The following is a 12163-nucleotide window of genomic DNA, read 5'->3' as shown; positions in this document are numbered from 1 at the left end:
GGGGCTGGGTGAGTTGGGGGGTGCAGTCAGGAGGGGCTGGGTGAGTTGGGGGAGTGCTGTCGGGAGGGGTCGGCTGGGGGGCCGGGTGAGTGGAGGGTGATATGTGATGGGGAGGGGCCGGCTGGGGGTCTAGGTGAGTTGGGGGGTGCAGTCGGGAGGGGCTGGGTGAGTGGAGGGTGATATGTAACGAAGAGGGGCCGGCTGGGGGTCCTGCTTCCGTCTCTGCCCCAGGTGCAGGGGAGGTGGCACCAGCCACACTGGGGACCCCCCAGACCTGACTGCCTCGAGTGCTAGAGCCCAGGCGGGGGGGGGTTGCTGTAAACCAAAAATGCAGCCCCTGGACTCGCTCCCTCCCCCGGCCGCGCTGCTCCCCTTGCCCCAGCCCAGCCCCACTGCCCTCTGCCCACCTTGTGTGGCAGCCCCTGGGCCATGTTCCCCAGCCCGCGCGCCGCCAGCCGGCGGATGCTGTCGCTCTCATCGCTGGCCCCTGCCACCAGGTGCTCCAGGACGGGTCTCAGCAGCTTCCTCTGCTGCAGCCCGGGGTGACCCAGGAGCTGAGGGACAAGGGAGCAGGTCACGGCCTGGGCCGGAGACACTCGTCGGGCAGTTCGGGGGTAGAGCCCAGCCCCAGCTCCCTCAGGCTCCGGGCTGGGGGTTCAGCTCTGCCAGGCACCGCAGGGCCTCTCAACGCTCTCATGGGGTGGGGTGACTCCCCCGGGCTCAGCGCACTGCACGCAGGAGGTGCTTGGGTCTCGCTGTCCCCGTAGCGGCTGGGGAAACTGAGGCAGCGAGCGGGGAAGTGACTCACTGAGGGGCCAGTGGCAGAGTGGGCACAGGACCCAGCCCTCCAGTCTGTCCCAGCCTGGCTGGAGAGGAGATGGGCATGGCTGGGCTGGCTCTGCTGGGAGTTTCTCCAGAGCCTGCTGGACAGGGCCAGACCCTGCCTCTGCTGCTGCCCGGGCTCTGCCAAGGCCTGGCCTGGCCTGCTGGGAGGGGCGGAGTGCACTGAATGGGCCAGTCCCAGGGCTGGGATCCTCCTTTCCCACAGTCCGTTTGGGCCCATGGCCAGTGCCGGCCTGTGACCTCAGGGTGCTGTCTGGCTGCTCATCCGCCCAGTGAGGAGGAGGGCAGCCAGGACTGGAGGGTGAGCTAATTGGGGCTGGACTCTGATCTCCCCAAGGGGTGTCAAGCGGGGTGGAGCAGGGAAGGGAGAGCAGGGCCTGCCCTGGTGTCAGTTCTGATTCCCAGCACAATGAACAGGGGCTACTTCCAGCCGGAAGGAAGCAAAGGTGCAGCAAAGGACCCTGGGGTGCAAGGGAGCGGGGCCTAGAGCGAGGTTGCTCAGCTTCTGCCCAGCCTCCCCAAATCCTGTCCCCCATGTGAAGGGCAGCGGGGCCCTGCTCCCCTGAGAGGAGGGGCAGAACGTGCCCTCAGGGCGCCACTGTTGGCCAGGAAAACGAGGGGTGCAGCAGAACTGCTGGGGGTGATGGCTCTCCGGGGGTTCTATGTAAAATGGAGGGGAGAACAGAGCCCCTGGGCCCGTCCCACTGCCTGCCCAGCTGCCCCCTCCCCCCGTGCCCACTCCATCACCTGCCCAGGTAGTGCCCTGGGGAGCGCCCATCTGGGGCCCGTCTCACCTCGGCGTAGAAGGCCGTGCCGGTGACTCTCCAGTCCTCACATGGGGAGCTCAGGGATGGGGACAGGAGCTGCAGGATCCTATCCAGCGGTGCGTCGCCCACCTGCCCCAGAGCCCTGGGGAGGTTAGAGACCAGTCTACGGCCTTACTGACCCTCTTATGCTCCCTCGGGAGTCAGGGCCTGGCCCTGGGGATTCTCAGCTGCAAAAGGACTTCTGAGTCCCAGGCCAGAGCGGGTCAGACCTCTCCTTCTGCAGGCTGGGCTTCCAGACAAAGGATGGGGACTCCCCAGGCAGCCCCACCCCCCCGATGGCTGGGGGAGCAAGGACAGTGTGCAGAGCAGTGGGGATGAGTCTGGGCAGTGTCTGGGCTGGCACAGCTAAGCAAGAGGCTCTGAGCACCCCGGGGGGGTGAGTGGGCCCAAACCAGCTCCTCCGCCCAAGGGCCCCAGAGGCCCTGTAGAGGAGGCAGAAAGGCTTGGAATATTTTTCTGCAAAGGATGCGTGACTCAGTTTCCCCTCTCACTCTGGCTTGCTACCCACTGGTGTGAAGGGGTTCCCTTCCCCTCTGGACTGGGGAGCAGCAAGAGTTGGGTAAACAGCCCGCAGACTGCAGCCTGTCCGGGCTGGTAGGAATGAACTCGCAGGAAAAGTCCCTGTCAGAAAGACACTGCCTGGGAGATGCAGTGGAGGCCTGGCAGCCAAAGGGAGCAGTGATCACACGGGGATGGTGCTGGGAGACGGTGGGCTGCCACGCGGCAGACTGGGGTCTGAGAGCTCTACTAGCCAGGCAGGGACAGACGGAGTCCAGGAGTCTTGGCACCAGAGAGGGAGGTGCTGGCCAGCACAAACCCCCGGAGGAGCTCTGCTTTGCCATGCAGTCCTGTATCCCCAGCCACTAGTCACTGGCCTGCGCTCAGAAAGTGGAGGCCCAGGGTCTAGCGCACCGCTGGGGACTCTGCAGAGACAGCGGAAGGGCTGGAGGCTCAGCCTGCCCTGTGGATCTGTGACAGTCACCCAGTCCAGGCTGTACCTCTGCCCCACATCGCCCCTCACTCCTCACCTCGCCAGCAGGGAGACACCCTCGGGGAAGCTGCGGGGATCCTCCAGGAGGTGCCAGCCTCGCTCCTTGTCCAGGGTCCTGGCCACGTCCTGCAGGCCCTTGGCGAGCACTGCTCTGAGTGCCGCCACTGTCAGGCTGGGGAGGCAGCAGACCTGCTCTGGTGAACGGGGCTGCGGGATCCAGCTAATGCCTGGCCCTCCGCAGCCCTGTGCCCCCCATGTGTCACTAACCCCCATGGACAGAGGGGGAAACTGAGGCCCAGAGAGGGGCTGGGACTTGGCCAGGGATGCCTAGAGAATGAGGCAGGACTGAGATCAGAAACCAGTTGCCTGAATCCCAGGGCCCAGCCCCACTGCCCAGGCTAAGGGGCACAGCTGAAGCGGGGGAGGGGGAGCAGAGCAGAGATGGGGGAGGGCAGAGGCCAGAGGGATCCTGTCAGCGGCAGACTGTGGGGCTGGCAGCACCAGATCCTTCCTAGGCACTGACTGCAGGACAGGACGGATGGGGGTCTGGGGGGTGTCCTTCCCCCTGGGTGTTTCCTCTGAGGGGTGGCTGGTGGGGAATGGGAAGGGGTGTCCTTGTTCTTGGGCATTACCTATGACGGATGGTGGGTGCCGGGCGGGGGGCTGGGGTGGGGGTGGCCTTGTCCTTGGGCATTGCTGGTGTGGGGTGAGGGGCTGGGGTCGGTTTGCGATGCCTTGCCCCAGACGCTACCGGTGGAATGTGGGAGCAGGGTGCCCTTTCCCCAGACTCTACCTGAGGGGCTGGGGTGCCCTTGCCCCAGACGTTACTTATGGGAGATGGGGGTGGGTGCCCTTGTCCCAGACGTTACCTGCGGGGGGTGGAGGGTGGCAGTGCAGCTCCCTTTGGGCTGACCAGGGGTCTCCCAGCCCTGGAGGGCAATGGCGTGTCGCTGTCCGGGGTGCAGCTGAGCTGGTACAGGAGGGCATAACAGAGCTCAGGGAGCAGCGAGCCCAGCGCATCCCCGACCGCTGTCCCCATCACCACCTCACCGATGGCACAGACCACCTGTGGGATGGGCCCACACGGCGTTAACAGGAGCTACGCCCCCCCGCAGCGCCGCACCCCTGGCTGACATGGCCCATGGGCCCTTCTCTGCCCCAGAAGGGTCTGCGGAGAGTGGAGGGGGCAGAGCCTGCCCCAAAGGAGTCTGTGCCTTATGCCAGTCCAGGGCCCTCTTCCTTCCATGAAATCTGCCCTGGAAGGACCTAGCAGCTCCCAGCCCAGCCAGCAATGGATCCAGCAGCCCATGAATTGTGTCATAGACTCATAGAATATCAGGGTTGGAAGGGACCTCAGGAGGTCATCTAGTCCAACCCCCTGCTCAAAGCAGGGCCAATCCCCAACTAACTCATCCCAGCCAGGGCTTTGTCAAGCCCGACCTTAAAAACCTCTAAGGAAGGAGACTCCACCACCTCCCTAGGGAACCCATTCCAGTGCTTCACCACCCTCCTAGTGAAATAGTGTTTCCTAATATCCAACCTAGACCTCCCCCACTGCAACTTGAGACCATTGCTCCTTGTTCTGTCATCTGCCACCACTGAGAACAGCCGAGCTCCATCCTCTCTGGAACCCCCCTTCAGGTAGTTGTCCCACAGCCTCATGCTGGTGGAGGGTGGGGGGCTGGTTGCCCCCTCCCCGTAGCTGCCACACCCACAGCCCCCCTGCACTCACCGAGAGGGGATTGGCAACTGCTACCTCCTGGGTCTCAGCCCCTTGCTCTGCTGCTGGCCCGCTGGGGATCCGGTCTAGCAAATCCTTTAGGATGTCCTGGAAGAAATCCTTGGCAGCCAGAGCTGCCCAGAGCTCCTTGCTGTCCCTAGAGCATAGCAGACCCAGAGACACCCATCAGTGGGAGCCCCTGCTCCTGGCCCAGCCGCCACCTCGCTGCGGCTGGGGCCCTTTTCGTGGGCAGCGCCCACCCTAAGGCCCTGGGGTGAAAGGTGTGGGCAGCAGTTAGAAATCAGTCTCTGGCCTTACTGCCCCTCTAATACTCCCTCGGGAGTGAGGGCTTGGCCCTGGGGATTCTCAGCTGCAAAAGGACTTCTCCTGAGTCCCAGGCCAGAGTGGGTCAGACCTCTCCTTCTGCAGGCTGGGCTTCCAGACAAAGGATGGGGACTCCCCAGGCAGCCCCGCACCCCCGATGGCTGGGGGAGCTTGGGGGTCTGAACTTGGAGTGCAGGGGGCCATGCGTGTGGAGCAGGAAGTGAGGCTGACTCGGCAGGACCCCAGAAGTGTTGGGCCAAATCTGGGCACACACCTGGCTTGTGTTTAGGACCAGCCTGCACCTGTTCCCCCTGCCCTTGCCCCAGAGATCAGGGGGTGCGTGTGGTAAACCTCGCTAGGAAAGAGCCGAGGAGTCCTGCCCAAGCTGTGGCATCACATCAGCCCTTGGACCAGGATGTGGGGCAAAGGGCACCTCCTGGGTTGCTCCCAAGTACATGTGGCTCACCCCACCGCTAGAAGACCTGTGCTGGGCCCGGCGCTGCACTCACTTATCCAACGGCAAGGGGCGCTGGAGGAGGTGGGTGACCACAGCCTCCTGGTGGTGCTGAGCCAGCAGGGAGACTGCCTGGGCCAGGAGCCCTCTCGGCTCAGGGTCCTCCAGGCAGCGCAGGTAGGTGCTGGTGATGCTCAGGATGGCCTGGACCTGGCCGCGACAGAGAGGTTACCCTGACCCACTCCTCGGAATTGCCAGCAGGGGAGGAGCCTCCCCGCCACATATCTCCCTCCACTCACCCGGCCCCTTCCCATGACATATCTCCCTCCACTCACCCGGCCCCGCAGCCGACCCCTCCCCATCACATATCTCCCTCCACTCACCCGGCCCCCAAGCCGGCCCCTGCCCATCACATATCAACCTCCACTCACCCGGCCCCGCAGCCGACCCCTCCCCATCACATATCTCCCTCCACTCACCCAGCCCCCAAGCCGGCCCCTGCCCATCACATATCATCCTCCACTCACCCGGCCCCCTAGCCGGCCCCTCCCCATCACATTTCTCCCTCCATTCACCCAGCCCCCCAGCCGGCCCCTCCCCACCACATATCTCCCTCCACTCACCCAGCCCCCCTCACCACCACCCCCGTGCCTGGGGGAAGGGGCTACTTCCTCCCTGCAGCTCTCAATAAGAGCCCCTGGCAGACAGTCTCAGGGAGTCCCGCTGCCCACAAACCCAGCCCCGAACACCCACGGCCAGCCCAGCTTTACTGTGTCCGTCAGGTCACTGGCGCGGTCTGTCAGGAGCGTGTGAAACCACAGGACACTGGCCTGGTCGCAGGCCTGGCTCACGGCCCCCAGGCTCTCCAGCAGGGTCTGGGTGAAGGGCAGGATCTCCGCCTTGGGCAGGGCCCTGCTGACACGCTGCAGAGAAGGGCACAGCCACGGCCTGGGGTCAGCCCAACTCCTCAACCAGGCAGGGCCCCAGGGAGAGTTTGGCCATGCGCAGGGAGCGGGGCTGGCCCTGGCTGTGCTCCCCTGCAGGCTCCTGGCCCCTCTGGGGAGAATCCCTGCCCCAGAGATCCAGCCAGAGCCCGCTGGGAGGGGCGTGGGAAGTCTGCGCAGTGCTGGGGCATCCTGCATCCAGGTAGTGGAGTTCCTGGTTCTGCCCCTTGCTGTTGCCCATGGGAGATCCACACTGTCACCCAGCACACCCCTGTGGCCCTATGAACCCCCTCCTGATTACTGACAAGGAGCCTCCCGGTTGCCAGCTCATTGCCCCAGCCCGCGGTCTCCCCCAAGCAGTTCAGCCCAGTAGCCCCCTCCCCAGGTGGCCCAGCCCGGTAGCTGCCTGTCCCAGCTCTTGGAGTCCTTACTTTGGCCAGTTTGATAGACGCGTCCCACACCTCCTCGGGATCTGCACTCTGCAGCTCCTGACACACGCGCCTCAGTGCCCACGCCTTGTCTCGGCCCCTCAGGGTCCCGGGCTGCTTGGCAACTGCAGGGATCAGCCAGGGGAAGATGCTTAGCCTGGCCTGTGGGCCTGAGCCGCTGCCCCTTGGGTGCCATTACTAGTGCACTTGGAGCTGCTGAGACTGAGGGCCCGGCACACGCTTACTGGCCCTCTATTCACCTCAAAGCACCTGCAATGCCGTACCCTGACTGGGCCCTCTAGTCACCCCAGGACATCCCGGGCCAGGCCCCACACCACCCCTGGGCCATGCCCTCTATTCGCCCCACAGCACCTCTGGGTCATCCCCCATGCAACCCCTGGGCCATGCCCTCTATTCGCCCCACAGCACCCCTGGGTCATCCCCCATGCAACCCCTGGGCCATGCCTTCTATTCGCCCCACAGCACCCCTGGGCCAGGCCCCATGCCACCTCTGGGCCATGCCCTCTATTCACCCCAGGACACCCCTGGGCCAGGCCCCATGCCACCTCTGGGTCATGCCCTCTAGCCACCCCAGGACACCCCTGGGCCAGGCCCCATGCCACCTCTGGGTCATGCCCGCTAGTCACCCCAGGACACCCCTGGGCCAGGCCCCATGCCACCTCTGGGTCATGCCCGCTAGTCACCCCAGGACACCCCTGGGCCAGGCCCCATGCCACCTCTGGGTCATGCCCTCCTGTCACCCCAGGACACCCCTGGGCCAGGCCCCATGCCATCTCTGGGTCATGCCCTCTAGTCACCCCAGGACACCCCTGGGCCAGGCCCCATGCCACCTCTGGGTCATGCCCTCTATTCATGCCATGCCACCCCTGGTCATACCCTCTATTTACCCCATAGCACCCCTGGGCCATGCCTCACACCACCCCTGGGCCATGCCCTCTATTCGCCCCAGGATACCCGCTGCATTGTGTTCCGACCAGGCCCCGTATTCACCCCAGGGCACCCGCTGCCCCTGAGGCCTCCGCACCTTGTATGTCTAGCAGGCACCCAATGGCGTCCCCTGCGCCCTGGCGGATGCTGCCCAGTGAGTCACAGGTGTAGGGGCCCAGCGTCCCAGCCAGAGTGCTGAACTGGCCAGGAGGGATCTGTGTCTGATTGGGAAAAGAAAGAGAACAACAAATGGGCTTGGCCTGGGTGCAACCAGCCCCTTGCCTCGCCTTGGCCCAGGATCTGGTCCATACTAGACAGCGACCTCACTCTGCCAACAGCTGCCTGCTCCCAGGACCAGCCCTTTCCCCGCAGGGACTGAGTGTGCCCACAGCCAGGGTACTGAGGGGCTGCCCCCGGGCCACTCTCTGCTGTGCCGGGGCCCAGGGATCCCGCTCTGCCCTTCCCCATATGGGACCCGTGAGGATGCCCTGGGGCAGAGGCAGAGTGCCTGAGCCTGCTGCAGGCGGGCACTGGGCCAGGCAGGTGGGGCAGTACTCACGGTGATGGTGACCGTCTGGAGATATGCCTTCAGCAGGTGGGTGCTGACCCGCATGGCGCGGGCACGCTCCCACACCTGCTCTGACACCAGCCATCTCTGCAGGAGCTGTGGGCAGAGCAGGGCAATGAGCAAGCCCCCCACCAATTGCACCTGGGAGAGGAGGGGTCCAGTGGGGGGGGGAATGGAACCCGGAGAGGCCTCCGCATGGTACCTCCTGGGCCATGCCCAGAGCCGTGCTCGGCTCCCAGCCCCCTGAAGAGGGAGGGGCTGGGTGAACTGCCTGTGGCTCCTCTCCCCTCACGGTGCAGGTTTTCAAAGGGACGGAGACCAGGGAAGTGGGGGCAGTCCAACCCCCCTTCCCTCTGGGGTGCAGCGCTCCAGGGAGTGTTTCTGCTCAGACAAGGAGGTTTTTCTGTGGGGCCCTTCCCCCCTCTAGCTTCTGTCTGAAATGAGCCCCATGTTGGGCAAAGGCTGAGCCGGACCCTCCCAGGCCCCAGGGTACATGTGGCCCAGCAATGTTGGGCCAAGGCCTCAGGCCAGACCCATCCCTGGAGTGACTCCTGATTGCAGGGGGCTCTGACAGGCCTCCTGACGGGAAATCACCCCTCCTCCTTCCGGGGGATGCCTGAGCCCTGAAACACTGGACTGGACACCCCCACACACACTTTCCTGGAGTCTGGGACTTCGCTCTCCCCTAGTGCATCTCCACAGACCCACAACCCCACTCCTCACCCCTGCTCCCCACATCACAGGGCTCATACCCAGGCAGGCTCTGACCCTGGGGTGGGCAGGAGGCTGGGAGGTGGGTCTTGTCCCTGAGGTGACAGGGGCCGTCGAGGAGTCTGGACAGATGGACAGGAGACCTCCCTGCCCAGCTCCCACTCACCCGGAAGGTTCTCTGGAGTCGCTCTGGCGTCTCCTCCTCCTCCAGCAATATCTGCATCAGCCCCTCCAGGGTGGCCATGGTGCTGGCATAAAGAGTCTGCAACGCAGAGGGAGGAGTGAGGCCCTGATGGGGCTGGCAAGAGGCAGAGGGGGCCGGAACCTAGGCCCAGTCCTGCAGGGAGTGATGCCTAGGCACCATGACACTGTGGGGTACCCGGTCAGCGGCAGGGAGGATGGGCTGTCACATACCTGGCTGGGCCCCACGTCCTCAGTGAACTCCTGGGGAGGCAGGGAGAAGACACTATCAAGACACTGCTCCATCAACTCCTGATTCTTCTCGCAGCTCAGTGGCTGCTTCACTTTACTGGCAGGAGAGAGCATGGCGGGAGGCGTCAGAGGCTGGGCATTCCCCCGCCGGTGGGCATGGAGAGTCACACAGACCTCTCCAGGCCAACACCCCTACCCCCTGCTTCCTTCCCTGCCTTCCTCCTCCTCCTGGGGCTCTCCCGGGGCCCCCATCCCTGCCCCCCTCTCCCCAGGGCTCTCCCCTTGCTCTCTGGGGTGTGCAGGGCTTGCTCTGCCAGCCGCAGGGGCTCTGTGCCCAGCAGGGCTCTCCTGCGGAGATCAGGAACAATCTGCAGTGGTCTGAGTCCCAGTGAGCTCGAAGCACCACCAGGGCTGAGCTCTGGGGGCCATGACACCCTGGGAACTGACCCCTGGCTCTAGGAAGGCTGGGCAGCTCTCCCCACACTAGTGCCACCATGGGGGTCACACTCCTGCCTCATACACTGCCCTGCACAGCCCACGTCAGGGCTTGCCCATGCTGGTTTCTGTGCGTAAGGATGGCCAAAGTGCCAGCTGGCATGGAGGGGGCCAGGGGCAGAGCTATACCCACCTCAGCTGCCCGATGGCCACCATTGCCTCCTGGCGAACTGGAGAGAGCAGGGAGCTCCGTGGCTCGGCCTTAATGATCTCCTGAAGTACACAGAGAGAAACCAAGAACATGGGGGGAGGCCATGGTATCCCTGGGGGCAACAATGGGACCTCCCACCCAGCTCCGGGGGACTGACATAACACCCAGAAATGCTGGGGGTGGGGAAGCTGATGGAACCTCCCTGTGCCCCTGGGGCTGGGTCCCCTGACCCCAAGACAGCCCCTGTGTCCTGCCAGCAGCCTCAGGGCAGGTTTGGAGAGCATGGGGATGACCTCCAGAGAGCAGCCCACTCCCCAGTGACTCCCAAGGACACAGTTATCCAGTTCTATCCCAGTGCCCCAGCCTGCTGGAGCCAGGGCAATGCGACCCCAGCTCAGGGCAACCCTGAGGCCATGAGGCCGCTCCCCCAGGACTGGGGATCCCCCCACTCACCAGCAGCTGGCTGAGCAGCACCTGTTTGTGGGGAAGCTCGTGCGGCTGGGATTCCCCGCTCCTCTGGACGGCCAGGCTGACTGCGGAGATGCTCTCAATGAAGCGCAGAGTAAGGGCTGTGTCCTACATGCCCGCAGAGAGGAGAGTGGGAATGAGAGTTGGATGCAGCCTCCCCAGCCCTTTGGGGTTAGCACAGCCTCCCACTCTGGCCACCCCACCACCCCACCCCGGAGAGGTCCCTGGCCGCCGCACCGCTCCCCTCACAGGAAGGGCCCAAAGTCATATGGCACCCTTATGGGGATGGGCCCAGAAGCTTAGGAATACCCCCACCCCACAGGAGAGAACCAGATTCATGGAACAGCAGCATAAACTAGTCCCATGCCCCAGCATTCCCGGGGCTGGGGCTGGGGCTGAAACTGAGCCTGGCTTCCTGCAGCCCACAGCCTGACCCAGCCCCAGCCTTCCCGCAGTTCTGGCAGATGCCCCAGCCCGAGCTGCATGGGCCCCCGGGAGGATCACACTCGCTGCTCCTTACCATCTGCCTGGCGTTTAGTCCCAGCGCCTGAAAAATGAAATGGCAGCAGCTGTCAAACATCAGCACTGAAGCCCCCTGGGATATGCCAGGGCCCCAGAGCCACCTCCCCCTGCAGGAGGCAGCATGGAGCCATGCGCATTGTTCCAGGGGGCCCTCGGACCCATCTCCCTCCGGTCCCTGTGCAGGTTTAAAGCTATATGGCCTAGGGAAAGGAGGAGGACTGGGCTGGGAGCCACAGGGCCCTAGCTGACTCCTTCCATCCACGCTATCCTCCCATCCATCATGGAATATCAGGGTTGGAAGGGACCTCAGGAGGTCATCTAGTCTAACCCCCTGCTCAAAGCAGGACCAATCCCCAGGCAGATTTTTGCCCCAGATCCCCTCAAGGATTGAACTCACAACCCTGGGTTTAGCAGGCCAATGCTCAAACCACTGAGCTATCCCTCCCCTCCTGAACTGCTGTTTAGCCAGTCGGTCCCCAGCCTGTAGCAGTGCATGGGATTCTTCGTCCTAAGTGCAGGACTCTGCACTTGTCCTTGTTGAACCTCATCAGATTTCTTTTGGCCCAATCCTCCAATTTGTCTAGGTCACTCCGGACCCTATCCCTACCCTCCAGCGTATCTACCACTCCCTCTAGTTTAGTGTCATCTGCGAACTTGCTGAGGGTGCAATCCATCCCATTATCCAGATCATTAATAAAGATGTTGAACAAAACCGGCCCCAGGACTGACCCTTGGGGCACTCCGCTTGATACCTGCTGCCAACTAGACATGGAGCCATTGATCACTACCCGTTAAGCCCGACGATCTAGCCAGCTTTCTATCCACCTCATAGTCCATTCATCCAATCCATACTTCTTTAACTTGCTGGCAAGAATACTGTGGGAGACCGTATCAAAAGCTTTGCTAAAGTCATCTCTCCCCCCAGCCCCGGCTGTCCTGGACTCATCAGTGACCCCTTCAATCCATGGTGCCCTCTCCCCATGGCCTGAGGCCTGATCCTGTGAGGTCCTGGGAGCCCAATCTCAGAGGGCCGAAGGCATGGCAGGGAGGTTGGGACCAACTTCTGCAGGCAGATACCTGGGAGCTGGTGCTGTAATGGTGCAGGATTTTGGGTACGATCTCTTCCGCCAGCCGAGGGAGCAGCTGCTGGGGGGGCGCCTGGGCTGCTGCCCTGCTGTAGAACAGCAGGAGGGTGCTCTTCACTCTGTCCCTCTCCCGTGGGGCCAGGCCCTGGGGCAATGAAGAGAAGAGCAGGGATGTCACTGGGGAAAGGCCTTTCCCTCCCCAGCTCCCGACGGCCCACGGCAGGCGCTTCCTTGGGGCTCACGGGCTGGGAA

At 63.8% G+C, this 12163-nt stretch overlaps 1 protein-coding gene and 1 long non-coding RNA gene across 2 annotated transcripts in view; both read right to left on the bottom strand.

Moving 5' to 3' along the window:
* LOC117867677 (maestro heat-like repeat-containing protein family member 2A) overlaps positions 1-9304 on the bottom strand; it is a 14331-nt gene extending 5027 nt beyond the window's left edge. The window contains exons 1-12 of the mRNA XM_034752898.1: positions 9173-9304; positions 8925-9020; positions 8039-8143; positions 7577-7700; positions 6535-6656; positions 5930-6082; positions 5215-5369; positions 4394-4538; positions 3531-3727; positions 2699-2833; positions 1638-1752; positions 408-554 (exon numbers count right to left, since the gene is read on the bottom strand). Coding sequence (XP_034608789.1) covers positions 408-554; positions 1638-1752; positions 2699-2833; positions 3531-3727; positions 4394-4538; positions 5215-5369; positions 5930-6082; positions 6535-6656; positions 7577-7700; positions 8039-8143; positions 8925-9020; positions 9173-9304 — 1626 coding nt within the window. The remainder of the gene's footprint in view (positions 1-407; positions 555-1637; positions 1753-2698; positions 2834-3530; positions 3728-4393; positions 4539-5214; positions 5370-5929; positions 6083-6534; positions 6657-7576; positions 7701-8038; positions 8144-8924; positions 9021-9172) is intronic.
* Positions 9305-9818: 514 nt separating this feature from the next.
* Positions 9819-11958, bottom strand: LOC117867496. The gene is made up of 4 exons (XR_004643420.1): positions 11904-11958; positions 10825-10851; positions 10290-10412; positions 9819-9898 (listed from the first exon to the last, which is right to left on the bottom strand). It is a non-coding gene; the product is annotated as an uncharacterized LOC117867496 (long non-coding RNA).
* Between the last annotated feature and the right edge of the window lie 205 nt (positions 11959-12163).

Source organism: Trachemys scripta, chromosome 18, assembly GCF_013100865.1.
Source record: "Trachemys scripta elegans isolate TJP31775 chromosome 18, CAS_Tse_1.0, whole genome shotgun sequence".
Lineage (NCBI taxonomy): Eukaryota > Metazoa > Chordata > Testudines > Emydidae > Trachemys > Trachemys scripta.
Note: the sequence above shows the minus strand (reverse complement) of the source record. Positions and strands in the feature narration are given on the sequence as shown.